This window comes from Elephantulus edwardii, unplaced genomic scaffold (genome assembly GCF_000299155.1).
Source record: "Elephantulus edwardii isolate Elephantulus edwardi_28Jun2011 unplaced genomic scaffold, EleEdw1.0 scaffold00081, whole genome shotgun sequence".
Taxonomy (NCBI): domain Eukaryota; kingdom Metazoa; phylum Chordata; class Mammalia; order Macroscelidea; family Macroscelididae; genus Elephantulus; species Elephantulus edwardii.
The window spans coordinates 15,306,874-15,320,882 of record NW_006399831.1 but is presented as its reverse complement, the minus strand read 5'-3'; the positions used below and the strand labels follow the sequence as shown (position 1 = coordinate 15,320,882).

At 33.8% G+C, this 14,009-nt stretch overlaps 1 protein-coding gene across 1 annotated transcript in view; it reads left to right on the top strand.

Moving 5' to 3' along the window:
- TMPRSS15 (transmembrane protease, serine 15) overlaps nucleotides 1-14,009 on the top strand; it is a 272,391-nt gene that overhangs the window by 86,931 nt on the left and 171,451 nt on the right. Inside the window, exons 12-13 of the mRNA XM_006889826.1 lie at nucleotides 9,244-9,384; nucleotides 10,388-10,537. Coding sequence (XP_006889888.1) covers nucleotides 9,244-9,384; nucleotides 10,388-10,537 — 291 coding nt within the window. The remainder of the gene's footprint in view (nucleotides 1-9,243; nucleotides 9,385-10,387; nucleotides 10,538-14,009) is intronic.

The following is a 14,009-nucleotide window of genomic DNA, read 5'->3' as shown; positions in this document are numbered from 1 at the left end:
TGGAGGGTCAGCAAAGGAGAGGAAGACCCTCAGCCAGGTGGATTGACAAGGTGACCGCTGCAATGAGCTCTGTGTGTCAGCACGTGTGAGGATGGTGCAGGACAGGACTGGGTTCAGATCTTTTGTTCCCAGGGGCACTATGAGTCATACTCAGCTCGTGGCACCTAATAACAACAAAGGCCGTTTGTAATAAAACTTTATTTACAAAACCCAACAGAGTAGATTTGGCCCTAATACTTATTTTATTCTATTTCTACAGATAATATATTGTTCTAATTTTAAGTGCCCAATTGTCCAGTAATTTATTAAGCATCAAATCCTCCCTATTTCCCAATTTCTGTTTAAATATTAACCTTAACTCAATCTTATTTCAGTATCTCCCTTCTGCACTGACATTATAAACTAAGATTTTATATCATGCATTAATAGTAAAAACTTTTATTTATATTCAAAATACCACCATCCGTGGATAATTAATATAATAATAATTTATCACCACAATACAGCATTGTGCATTCTAAACCAGGAATAAAATAATCTATAGCTTAGAGAAAACAAAACAAAAAACTACATGGCTAGAGATTCCAAATTGTATTTTTGCCTTTTATAAACAACCCATTGATTCATGCTTTAATTATTCTATAAATCACTCTATTTCCTTTATATGCTCTCTTTTACATATTTTCTTTTGAAAAGAAGATAACACCTGTTAAAGCAAGCCATAGTCCTACTCACAGCATCCCAAAGGATAGAGTGAAACCAACCCTTTGTGTTGCCACAGCTATAATCTTTACAGAAATTGAGTGGCCTATTCTTCCTCCCAGGAACTAGCTGGTGGGTTTGAATCATCAACCTTCAGATTGGCAGCCTTGTGTATCACCAGTGTGTCACCAGGGCCCTCTTTTCAGAAGAAGATGTTGTTGTTAGGTTCTGTCAAGTTCACTTCAATCTTAACAGCCCTAGGTATTACAAAACCCAGCAGCACCTGACCTTCCACCACCCTCACAATCAACTGTGTTTATGTCCACTGCTACAATCACTGTAATCATCTCATTAAGGGTGTTCTTTTTTGCTGAATCTCTGGCTTACTAAGTATATCTTTCTCCAAGGTCTGACCCCTCCTGATATCCTGAAGTCATCTTGGTAATCTCAAACCTAAGGAGCATCTTGGCTGAGCTTTTAAAACAGATTCGTTTTCTTTTCTTTTTTTTTTTTCAATCAATAATTTATTCATTGCTCATACCTTTTTACAGAAAACCAGAATAACATAAATGACAATTATATACGTGCATCTTACCTAAAGGAATATACAAGTATCAAATTGGTTTTATCTATAAAAAGAGACAATACAGAACTCATTATCAGCTGTCTAAACAAGCATTGAGGCTGACTGTGGAAGAGAACATTAATTATTCATATGCAATTTAAATTGCAGCAATTTATATATACATATATATTAGGCAACTATTCTTTTTTTTCAATGCAATAAACATAATTTATCCAGTTTTTCTCAGTCTTACCCCCACCCCAATGTCAACCACCGTTCTATAACAGTGTGGCATCAAGATAGAGGAAGACTCATTAAACAACCTATGATATGCAAATAACCTTGCTTGCTAATACTGAAGAAAACTTGAAGCACTTGCTGCAAAAGGTCAAGGATTATAGTCTTCAATATGAATTGAAGCTCAACATCAAGAAGACAAAGATGCTCAGCACTGGGCAAATTGGTAGCACTATAGTAGATGGAGAAGAGATTGACATTGTTAGCAATTACAGCTTGCTCTGATTCACAATAAACACTCTTAACATCAGAAGTTAGAAAATCAAAAGACAAGTTGCACTGGGAAAAGCTGTCACCATGGACCTCTCCAGAGTGCAGAAGAACAACCATATCAGTTTAGGTACAAAGGCATATCTAATACAGGCCATGGTCTTCTCAATTATTTGTTATGCTTTAGAGTATTAGACAATGACTAAGGATGACAGAAGAAGACTAGATGCCTTCAAGTTGTGGTGCTGGAAAAGAGTCTTGAAAATACCATGGACTGCCAAGAAAACAAATACATCTGTCTTGGAGAGGGTGAAACCAAGTCTCTCCTTGGAGGCTAAGATTTTGGAGCTCTGCCTCACATACTTTGGGTATGTGGCCAGGAGAGCTTGGTCTTTGGAGAAGGACATCATGCTTAGAAGGGTGGATGGACAGCTCATGAAAGGAAGACCCCAAATGAGATTGAGTGATACAGTGACTGGAGAAATAGGGTTGATGTGTCAGAATTAGTGAGACTAGCTCAGGACAGGGAAGGGTTCAGAGCTGCTGTACATAGCATAGTGTCACTATACATCACAGGTGCCTTCATGGCACATAACAACAATAACATACTATGACAGTTTTGGAAACAGGAGTGGCATCCACTTCCTAAACAAATGCCTCATGAAACTCTACGAAATTTGATAAGTGTTGATAGTTTTAGAGGGGCCTTTTGTTTATAGGGTCACTGTGACTTTTGTTGCTTGACTCAAAGGTAATCAATAACAGCAACAATATGTATTAATGTATATAATCAATGATGACTATATATTCTCCATAAAACTGTTATTTTTAAATAGAATAACAACAATACTTTTATTTCTACCCAAAGGCTTATCTTTCTTTTTTTGTAATCTATATGTGAAAGATGCTTACAGGACTTGCTTTCAATGAATTCCATTCAGAATATATATGTCACATATTATTGTCATCCTTGTCAATATTGAAAATATTTAAATATTTTAATTCAACTGAGTGACAAGATTGCCAGAGAATTTATAAGGAAAGTAAGGCATCTAGTACCACAAGAAAGATGTCATATTTTTTTAGCAGTAAATCAACATAAGTAAATACTAAGAATATTTCTCTTGTTGTTTAACAGTTGTTTGAGGGCCTAGACCCTCTTATTTAAGGCAACTGGGACCCAGAAGGCAGGTCTTTTGTCATTTGAGGGACCAAATTCTCTTATTTAAAGCAGGCAGGCATTTTTGACAAAAATCACTTGAGGGCGGAGAGCCTCTTATTTGAAGAATTTGGGACCAGAAGTTAGACTTTTTTGGTTGGCAGTAGATTAGTCTCTAGGTCTTCTGCTCTCAAGCCTTGTGTGAAGAACTAGCGGCAAGGATTAAGCACATAATTTCATGTGACCTTAATATCTTTGAGCAGGACCTTACCCCAGTGTGCCAGCTGTATCATCTGAAATGCTTAAACAAACTCCCAGCAGAACATTCTGCGACATCTATCCATGCTACAGCAGAATCTGGTAACATGACATTAATATGCGTGATTTTCTATTAGAGATACAGTAGTAAATTGTTATTTGTTATATTTGGGGAATTCATTGTTCTAATTAGTACAACATTTTTCTGTGAGTTTGCTGTACTGACATAACATGTGAGCTACTTTGGTTCTGAAAGCTGTACCACTAGTGTGTCAAATACTACAAGTGTCCCTAATACGGATAAATTTTAGCTGTGCTCTCAGATTAAATAGACTAAGAGGCAGGATTGGTTACCACTTCTTAAAAAGCAGACCTCTGAAAACCCTATAACCAGTAGAGGAACATGAAAGGTAAAAGTTTTACAGGTAAAGCCCAGATTGGAAGTCAATGAAAATGAGGAAAAATAACAGCAAACACCTTTTAATAATTGGAACATGGAATATACGGAACATGCATATTGGAAAATTAGAAGTTGTGGAAAATGAAATGGAACACATGAATATCAATATTCTGGGCATTAGTTAGAGGAAATGAACTACCTTTGACCACTTTAAATTGCATAATCACATGGATACCATGTTGGGAATAAAAAGCAGAAGAATAATGGTGTTGTATTCATACTCAAAAGTTAATTTCAAGTTTTATCCTCAAGCACAAGGTTGTGAGTTATAATAGGATATTATCCATATTCATACAAGAAAGACTTGCTAATATGACTATTGTCTAGGTATACACTCTTGCAGCTAAAGCCAAAAGTGAGGAAATTGAAAATTTTTACTAAATTTTGCAGTTCAAAATCAATAAAGCATGCAATCAAGATGTATTAATGATAATTGGTGATAGGAATGCAGAAGTTAGAAACAATAAAAAAGGAATATAGTTAGAAAGTATGAACTGGAGGCTGAAACAGAACAATTAGATTTTGTGTGTTTAATAATTTACTCAATGAGGATGGATAAAGAATGATAGAATTTTACATATTCAATCATTTATTCACTGCAAATATATTTTAAAAAGCAACACAACGGTGCATATGGACCTCACCTGATGCACTGCATAAAAATCAGATTGACTATATCTGTGGAGGGAATCATTGGAGAAGTTCAGTATCAGCAGTCAAAACTAGACAAGGTGTGGGCTTTGGTATAGATCACCAATTATTTAATGTGTAAGTTAAAATTGAGGCTAAAGAAAATCAAAACAGTTCCATGAAATTCTAAGTATGATTTTGAGTCTATTGTATCTGAATTTCAAAATCATTTTAATAGTAAGTTTGATGCTTTGAGCACCAATGATCAAAGACCAGATGAGCAGTGGCATGACATCAAGGGTATCATCCATGGAGAGAGCAAAAGATATTTACAAAAACAGAGGAGAAAGAAACAAAAATTGAAATGAATGTTAGAAGAGACTCTGAAGATTACTCTAGAGTGTCAAGAAGCCACAACAAAGGTAAAAGATGCCAAAGTAAAAGATCTGAACAGAAGATTTCAAAGAACAGCTTGATAAGACAAAGCAAAGTATGATAATGAAATGTGCAGGGAGTTGGAATTGGAGACTAAAAAGGGAAGGACTTGCTCTGCATTTCTTAAGTTGGGAGAACTGAAATACAAATTTAAGATTTGAGTCACAATACTAAAAGATGTTATGGGCAATATGTTCAATGATCCAGGAAACATCAAAAGAAGATAGAGGGAATACACAGTCCCTGTACCAAAAGAAAACTGAAAAATTTCAGGGATTACCATATGAACAGGAGCTAATGGTAATGAAGCTGAAGCAGCACTGAAGGCATTGGCAAAAAGTAAGGCCCTAGGAATCAATGGGATACCAAGCGACATGTTTCAACTAATAGATGCAGCCCTGGATGTACTCACTGGTCTGTGCCAGGGAATTTGGAAGAGAGCTGTCTGGCCAACTGATTGGAAGAGATCTGTATTTGTTCCTATTCCCAAGAAGGATGATCCAGCAGAATGTGGAAACTATGGAACAATATCATTAATATCAGATACAAACAAAGTACTACTTAAAGATCTTTGAAAAATGGCTAGAACAGTACATAGATAGGAAGCTCCTGAAGCGCAAGCAGAATTTAGAAGAGGCTGTGGCAGCAGGACTATCATTGACGTTAAATTGATCCTGGCTCAACATAAAGAATATCATAGGATTGTCTACTTTTGCTTATTGACTACACAACAGTATTCAACTGTGTGGATGTTACCAAGTTATAGCTAACATCAAGAACAATGGGACTCTCAGCACACTTAATTGTGCTTATGCGAAACCTATACTTAGACCAAGAGGATGTTGTGTGAACAGAGCAAGAGGCACTACATGGTTTAAAATTAAGAAAGGAGTGTGTTAGAGTTGTATTTTCTCTCCTATTCATTTTGTATGCTGGGAAAATTATCTGAGAAGCTGGACTCTACGAAGAAGCACGTGGCGTTTAGATTGCAGGACGACTCAACTATAACCTGCATTATTTAGATGATGCAACTTTGTGTACTAAAAATTGAGGAGGACTTGAAGCACTTGTGGCAGGAGATAAAAGAATACAGCCTTTGATATAGATTGCATCTCAACATCAAGAAAACAAAAATTTGTATCACTGTAACAAAATTACTGAGGAGTAATGATGTCTGTCTAACAACGACAACACTCTTACAAGAAAGGAAATTGAGGCAAAGAGAAGCCTACCTAGTCTAAAACATCCTAGATTGACTTCACAAGATGTCTCTGGAGTACCTACACTTAAATGATACCCTCCACCTAATAGCTCATTGGATCTGTGATTTAAAAAAATAGATTTTTTATTATATTGATTTATTTGCAAATTATAAATACATTGTTGTTCACATCAGATCTTTCCCATTTCCTTCACGCCCAAACTCTTTGAATTGTATGACCCTATGATTAATCAACTCCCCTGTGACCTCCCTCCTCACCCCTCTGCCTACACACACACACACACACACACACACACACACACACACCTTTGGAGAAGAATTTAAAAACTTGATGAAATTCATATTGAATCATAAACATCTTCCAACTATCAACAAATTGAGGAAAAATAAAGAAAGCAATAAAAAAGGCAGATATTTTTGAGCAAAGTTTTTAGAATGTTCACTTCCCAAATGAGTAGAGAGTATGAATTACAGAAATATCTAATAAATATGACAAACATTTGGATTACATTGTACATATGCTGCTGAAAGGAATTTCAATAACTAGTGTCATTCTTTCATGAGAAAATGTTGAACATATTTCACACAATATTTCTGGGTAAAACATTCAACTATGGATGACTGTTATTGGTGCTCTTTCTAGCTTATTCTGCACAAAATACAGTGTATATCTTATGTTTTGTACAAAATTTGAAATGATAATCACAAGATTTTCAATAATTCGTAGGTATATTTTCATTTGGAAGCAAGAGTGGCATTATCCACTTCCTAAACAACATGCCTCTGGAAACTCTTAATTTTGGTAAATGTCTATAGAAAGGCTTCAGGATTTTTGTTCATAGAATTGCTATGAGTTGTGCTCAACTTCAAAGTAATCAACAATAACAATATTTCCATTCAGAAATTAACAAAAGTGTATGGTCTTAAACAATCAAATGTGATACCTTTCCTGTGCTTAACATGCCTCCAGAAACTCTATGAACTTTGATAAATGTCAATAGTTGTAGAGGGGCTTTGAAGCCTTTTGTTCATAGGGTCATTATGAGTCATGCTCAAAAACAATCAACAACAAACAACAACAATCAGGTTATTAAGCCAAGTTGTAAACCATTGTTTGTTTTACCTTTCCCATCATTATCATCTACAATACGGAGTCTTTTGTGACTTTCCCCCTAACTTCTCCCATGTAATTTAAACATCACAATATATATACCATATGCATTTACAAAATATTTACATGATTGTTGTTTACCACCAGTTATGAGTTCATCATCATTGGTAATGAATTTATAGCTGACCTTCCAGCAGGTTTTTATAGACAGTAAATCTTATAAGAGATTGCTTTTCTTTCTTCTGCAGAGCAGGTGGTGGATTAGAACTGTGTACACTGGGTTGGCAGTGCAACTCCTTACCATTAAGCCACAAGATCTCATATTGATATATACTCCTTAGAGCTATTATGTACCTTTGAGTGGGGACAGAATTAAGGCTGACCCTCCAGACAAAGTAAATGGCATCAGAGTTGATTGTGATCATGCTCCTACAGAGTAGCTGGCAGATTTGAACATTGTACCTCTGGGTTGACAGCACAGTTCTTTACCTCTAGTCCATGGTATATTATTGTATAATGCAATAATAAACTGAATCGCCAGAAAAGCAAGTAAGTCTTGAAGAAAGTGAAGTCACAATGCTCCTTTAAAGACAGTGAGGCTTCATCTCATGTATTTTAAACATGTTGTTAGGAGGGGCTATTTTTGGAAAAGGATATCATGCTTGAAAAGCTAGAAGGTCAGTGAAAAATGAGAAGATGCTCAACAATATTGATTGATTGACACAGTGACTTCAGAAATTAGTTCAAAGTATGTCAGAAATGGCATAGAATATGATAGGGTTCAGATCTGTTTTTCATAGGGTCACTAAGAGTCATATTTGACTTGATAGCATCTAACAACAACATATTATATAAATGTAAACAAATGCTATATGCCATGCTTGTCTGTGTGTGTGTGTGTGTGTGTGTGTGTGTATAATTAAAAATAAAAACTAATGTTATTTGTTGTCAAGATGGAACTGACTCCTTATCCTCCAGCAGGATTCTGAGGCTATATATTAGACAAATATATGATGTGTGGTGTATATGTATGGTATACAAGTCTTACACATTAAGAAAATTAAGATCTTTTTTATCCTCAAGGTTGAATTTCTTGAGAAAAAAAAAGCATCAGTATGGGCAATGTATGTCCTAGACTATAAATTATTATGAAAGCGTACTAATACAACAATGATTTTATAAATCATTATATACCAAGCAATTGTACAAAACTTTGAGATCAAAATTCTGAACAAGTATTCCTAAGGAACTCAGAGGTAATAAGAAATAAATAATAATGATAATAAATATAAAATGCTTCAAGAAAAATCTCTTGGCCACTAAGGTTTATTAAAAAACTTACCATTTCATGGAAATATTGTTTGCTTCTATTACTGTAACCATTGGTAATTATTTTTATTTTAATTAATTTTAATGAAAATTTACAGATTTTGGATTTCCATTCATTCATTGTTGCACTTTTCTCCCTGTCCACCCCTTCCCCCTAGTACACTCTGATCTTCGAAAAGTAAAAGAAAAATTTATTCATTGTTTTAAAATCCCTCCCCCTAGGTCCATTCCATTATGCAGCCTTCATTCTGGACACCTGTCATCACAATAATACCTAATCACATGTCCCTTTTAAACAGTTTGGTAGGTCATGGGAAGACCTGCTGGAGCCAAACAGATCATGATTTTTAAAAATGTTTTACTTATGTGCTTCTTTAAGCAATTTATTCTGTAAAAAAATTTTAAAAATAAAAGTGTGCATAGTGTGTGTGTGTGTGTGTGTGTGTGTGTGTGTGTGTGTGTGTAAAATGTGCCATCAAGTTGCCTGTGACTCACAGTGACTCTCTGTACTATAACTCTAAAGCCTGCCCTCTCTTGAGCCAGTCTCACTGACACAGACATAGCTACCCCATTATCACAGTTACTATGTCAATCCATCCCATCTGGAGTCTTCTTCTCCTGCACTGTCCCTCCACCTATCCAAGCAATGTTATCCTTTTCCATGAACTGGTCCCTCAAAATCAAGTGTTTCTAGTTTTCAGCCTTTGAATATACATAATAATTTAAAGCTCTCCAAGTCTGAATGTTGAGTATTTAGAAGAATTGTTACTTCAAATAAAATAATATAAAATGTGTTTTTTGTTAACTAAGTGCTGGAAGATTAGATAGGTATAAAAATATGACATTCATTCCTTTTCTTTTGCAGCTTCTCTTTGGGAAACCAATCCTGGTACAATAAGGATTTTTTCCAACCAGGTTACTGCCACCTTTGTTATACAATCTGATGAAACTGAATTCATTGGGTTTAATGCAACATATACTGCATTTAACAGTAGCCATCTTAACAGTAAGTATTATTCTTTAGCATTTTAGCATGAATTTTCAGGTATTTTGGTAATATAATGAGATTTTAAATGTAGTAGAGCCTACAATTTTACATATAACAAGACTGTAACTTGCTTCATTTTGCAAGTTCTTAAGTTCTCTTACATGAAACTTTCTTTACTTGATGCTTGGAAAAAAGTTGGAAAATAATGCAGAATGTTAAAATAATTTAAAAAACTTAACTGATAAATAGTTCAAATAAAATAATGACTCAAATAATATTTATACATTGCAAGTATTAAAGCAAAAATAGTATAAAGCAAATGTTGATAGCTTCCATTTTAATTGGATTTTCACTGAAAACTTAAATTTAGTAACACAAAGCTCATACTTACTTCAGTCAATTCCCTGTCACAGTATGTTCCATCAGGTTTCTGAAATATTAAGTATTTATAGAAGTTATCATTAATCACTTATAACAGCTAGTAGATTTGAATCCCTGACCTTTCAAAAAGCAATGTAAGACCTACAGCACCCTGCCACCAGAGTTCCTTAAATTTATTAATGTTGTTGACATCAAGTCAGAACCAAACCATAGCTGACCCTCGAGTGGGTTATAAGAAGCAGTTAATCACAAAGGAGGAGATTGTCCATCCTTCTCCTATGGAGCAGCTAGCTCATGGTTTTGCGCCTTTGGGTTGCAGCACAGCTTTCTACCATTAGGACACCAACAGGAAAGAGAAAATGTAAAACAAAGTGTATTCAGATAAGTCAATGGGGGGAAAATGAGGTAAAGATTATGTTAAAAGAACATAAATGAGTGTGTCAAAAGACGGATCTAGCAGAATTGACAAAGCATTAGTGTTTGTTTTTTTTTAATGAAATGACATGAATAAAGAATAATTATTTTGTGCTTACCTCAATAAAAATGTATTGTTTCAATGCAACCTGTTTTAAGAATTTACATTGTGAAAGATATTTAATTGTTTTTATTGTTACAGCTTCTTTTCTTTTTCAATTCATAGACTATGAAAAAATTAATTGTGATTTTGAAGATGGTTTTTGTTTCTGGACCCAAGATCTAAATGATGATAATGAATGGGAAAGAATTCAAGGATATAGCTTTCCTCCCAATTCTGGACCAAACTTTGACCACACTTTTGGAAATACTTCAGGTATAATTCACTTAATTTACAAATCAAAGAGATGCAATGAGTATTGTTCTCATTTAGTTTGATGTGTACAGCATTAATGGAAGGCAATGCTTCTAAACATTTTTCTTTCAGTAATTAATTAATAACTATGTTTAAAAGTAAAAAGAGCAATAAGTATTCACATAGGTAAGAAATACTTTAGCCCTTATATTCATATGTTGAAAAGTAAACAAAGGCCATTAAGGAGGTCAACAGGACATTCCAAAGGATGGATCAAGAAGACAAAGTAAGCTATTATATTGAAATGGAAAAGACTTGATATTAGAAAATCATAGTGAACAGGGTTGGCATTTCTTAAACTGAAAAAAAAAAAAGAAATAGTTCAAGTCTTGAGCTGTAATACTGAAGAATTCTGTGTGGAAAATAGTGAATGGCGAAGGAAATAGTTCAAGAGGTACAGAATACACGGTATCCTCTATCAAGGATAATTTATTGAACTTCAACTATTTCAGTAGGTAGCATATGATCAAGAATGAATGAGGCTGAAAGAAAGAAGCCCAAGATGCACTGAACACTTTGAAAAAATTTAAACCCACGTCTCTTGTGTTGATTTCAGTTCACAGCAACCCTCTAATTCACTTGTCTTTCTATCATAGTGCAAGTGACAGATTCAAACTGATGGTTGTTTAAGTAACAACTCAATGCATAATGCAACACAACACCAAAGCACCTTACTAAGCTCCAAGAATTTCCAGAATACCAAGTGAAATATTTCAATAAATTGCACCAACATACCTGCCTATGCCAAGAAATTTGGAAGACAGTTATTTGGCCAACTAACAGAAATAGATACATATTTGTTCCCACTTCAAAGAAAACTAATCAAACACAATATGTGAATTATGGAAACATAAAATTAACAAAAATATCATTAGAAAAATTGACAGTAGATAAGTAGAATTGAATGTAGTAAACAATTTTTGTAAACTTTTTCTGCCTTAGTCTCATTTTGAGTTGTTCATGTGTAGGAAGAAAATGGATTTTCACTTATTGACTTTCTATCCTTCAACTTTTGTGAACTCATTTATTAGCTCATACATTTTGACTATTCTTTGTCCAATTAGGAATTATAGAGAATCTATGTACAATGTAAAAGAACACTACTCAGTTCTATAACATCATACAGTTTCCAATATATTTGAGCCCATTGTTGCTGTCATAATGCCAATCCAATTAAATGATGATTTTTCACTTTTTATGACCTTTTACAAAGCAAAGTCATTTTATCCAGAATCTAGTCTCTCCTGGTAGCATGTCCAAAATGCATGTCATGAAATCTCACCATACTCCCTTCTAAGGAGTATTATGGCTATGTTTTCTTTCTTTCTTTTTTTTTTAAAAAAAAAGTATCCACTGTTCTAGAGGTCATTCTTTAAAAATATTCTTAGCAAACATTAATTTTTTTTCAACCTTCCTTCCTTGTTCTCTGTTCAGCTTTCACACACATATGTTGTTGTTGTTGTTGTAAGGTGCTGTTAAGGTGCTAACTTATAGCAACCCAATGAGCAACAGATCAAAATCTTTCTTTATCCTGTGCCATTGTTGCAATCTATATTCAAGCCATATTCAAGCCCATTGTTGAAATTATTGCATCAATCTATATCATTGAAGGTCTACTTCTCTTTCGTTAACACTTCCCTTTGCCAGCATGGTTTCTTTATCTAAGGACAAACTCTAAATGACAAAACCAAAGTGAGATACAAATTAGCCACACTTGTGTTTATGGGACACCCTGGTTGAAATTGTTTCAAGAAAAACCTCTAAGAAAAACTATGTTCACTTGACAGTCCATGGAATAGTCATATTTTTTGCCAATACCACAATTCAAAATCATTTATTATTCATTGGTCTTTCTATTTCATTGAAGAATTGCATGTAAGGCAATTAAAAATATTGTGATTTCATTTGGACTATCTTGGTCTTTAATCTGACATCTCTTGTTCTTTAGCACTTTAAAGAGAACCATGGCAATGTATTTATGATACGTAATGATACGATACGAAATTTGATTTCTTGATTTTGACTACAATGGGTGGTGAGTGTAGATTAAATTAAAATAAAATAATCAAATTCATTATTTTTTTCTGTCTACCATGATGTTGACAATTGTTCCAGTGGTGAGGATATTTGTTTGATGCTGAGATGCAATACATTTTGAAGAATTAAACTGATTGAATATAAAATAAAGAAACATGAATATTAGTTAATGAGCAGAATCCAAAAGTTGGAAACAAAGAAGGCCCAGTAGAGAGAAAATATGATTTTGTTTCAGAAATAAATGGAGGCTGTGTGATACAATTTTGTATAATGGTTTCTTCCTCTCCGGTTCCTTTTGGGAAATAAACAAAACACTATAAACTTGCAGTTATTCCAACAGAATTTAAAAAATAAAGTCTTAAGAATATATTTGATGCATTGAATACTAATGACTGATGATAAGGCAAGTTGTGTTATAGAATCAAAGATATCATTCATAAAGAAAGCAAAGGTCTATTACAAAGGTTGGAATGAAAGAAAAGATAAAAATTGATCTCAGAAGAGACTTTGAAACTTACTCTTAACTGAAAGAACCAAAATGAATGGAATAAATTATGAAATAAGAAAGTTGAGCAGAAGATTTAAAAGGGAAGCTTGAAATACAAATCAAAGTAGTATAATGAAATATGCAAAGACCTAGAATTAGCATTTCTCAAGTTTCTCAAGGATTTTTTGAGCAAGATATTGCATGACACAAGAAATATTAAGAGAATATGGAAATAATATACAAATTCACAGTACCAAAAAATTTTGCTGGACATCTGACTGTACCATTTCAAGAAGTAACATATGATCATGAACTAATAGTACTGAAGGTAGTAGTCAAAGCTGCACTAAAGGCATTTACTAAAAAATAAGGCCCTAGGAATTGATGAAATATCACCTAATATATTTAATCAATAGTAAACAACCTTGGATGTGCTCATTAGTTTTTGCCAAGAATTTGGAAGACAGTTATCTGGACAACCGGCCAGAATATATACAGCTGTGCTCGCATTAAAAAAGAAAAGTGATAAAACAAAATATGGAAATTACAATAGCATTAAGAACAAAATCAGGTAAAATACTGTGGACGATTATGGGAAGAAAATGGCTGGAACAATACATTGACAGGGAACATCTAGAAATCCTAGCTAGATTCAGAAGAGGGCATAGAATGGGAGGTATTATTTTTTATGTCATATGGATGTTGACTGAAAGTAGAACTTTTTAAAAAAAGATACACTGATATGTTTTCATTGACTATAAAAGGTATTTTTAATTTTTTCTTTTATTTTATATTCATTTGCATATAAAAGCCATATACATTTTGTTTCATTTCTATACTTTGTGTTTCATGCATTCCTCCATTCTGAATGAGTTTCACGTTATCATTACTATATATTGTATTTTATAT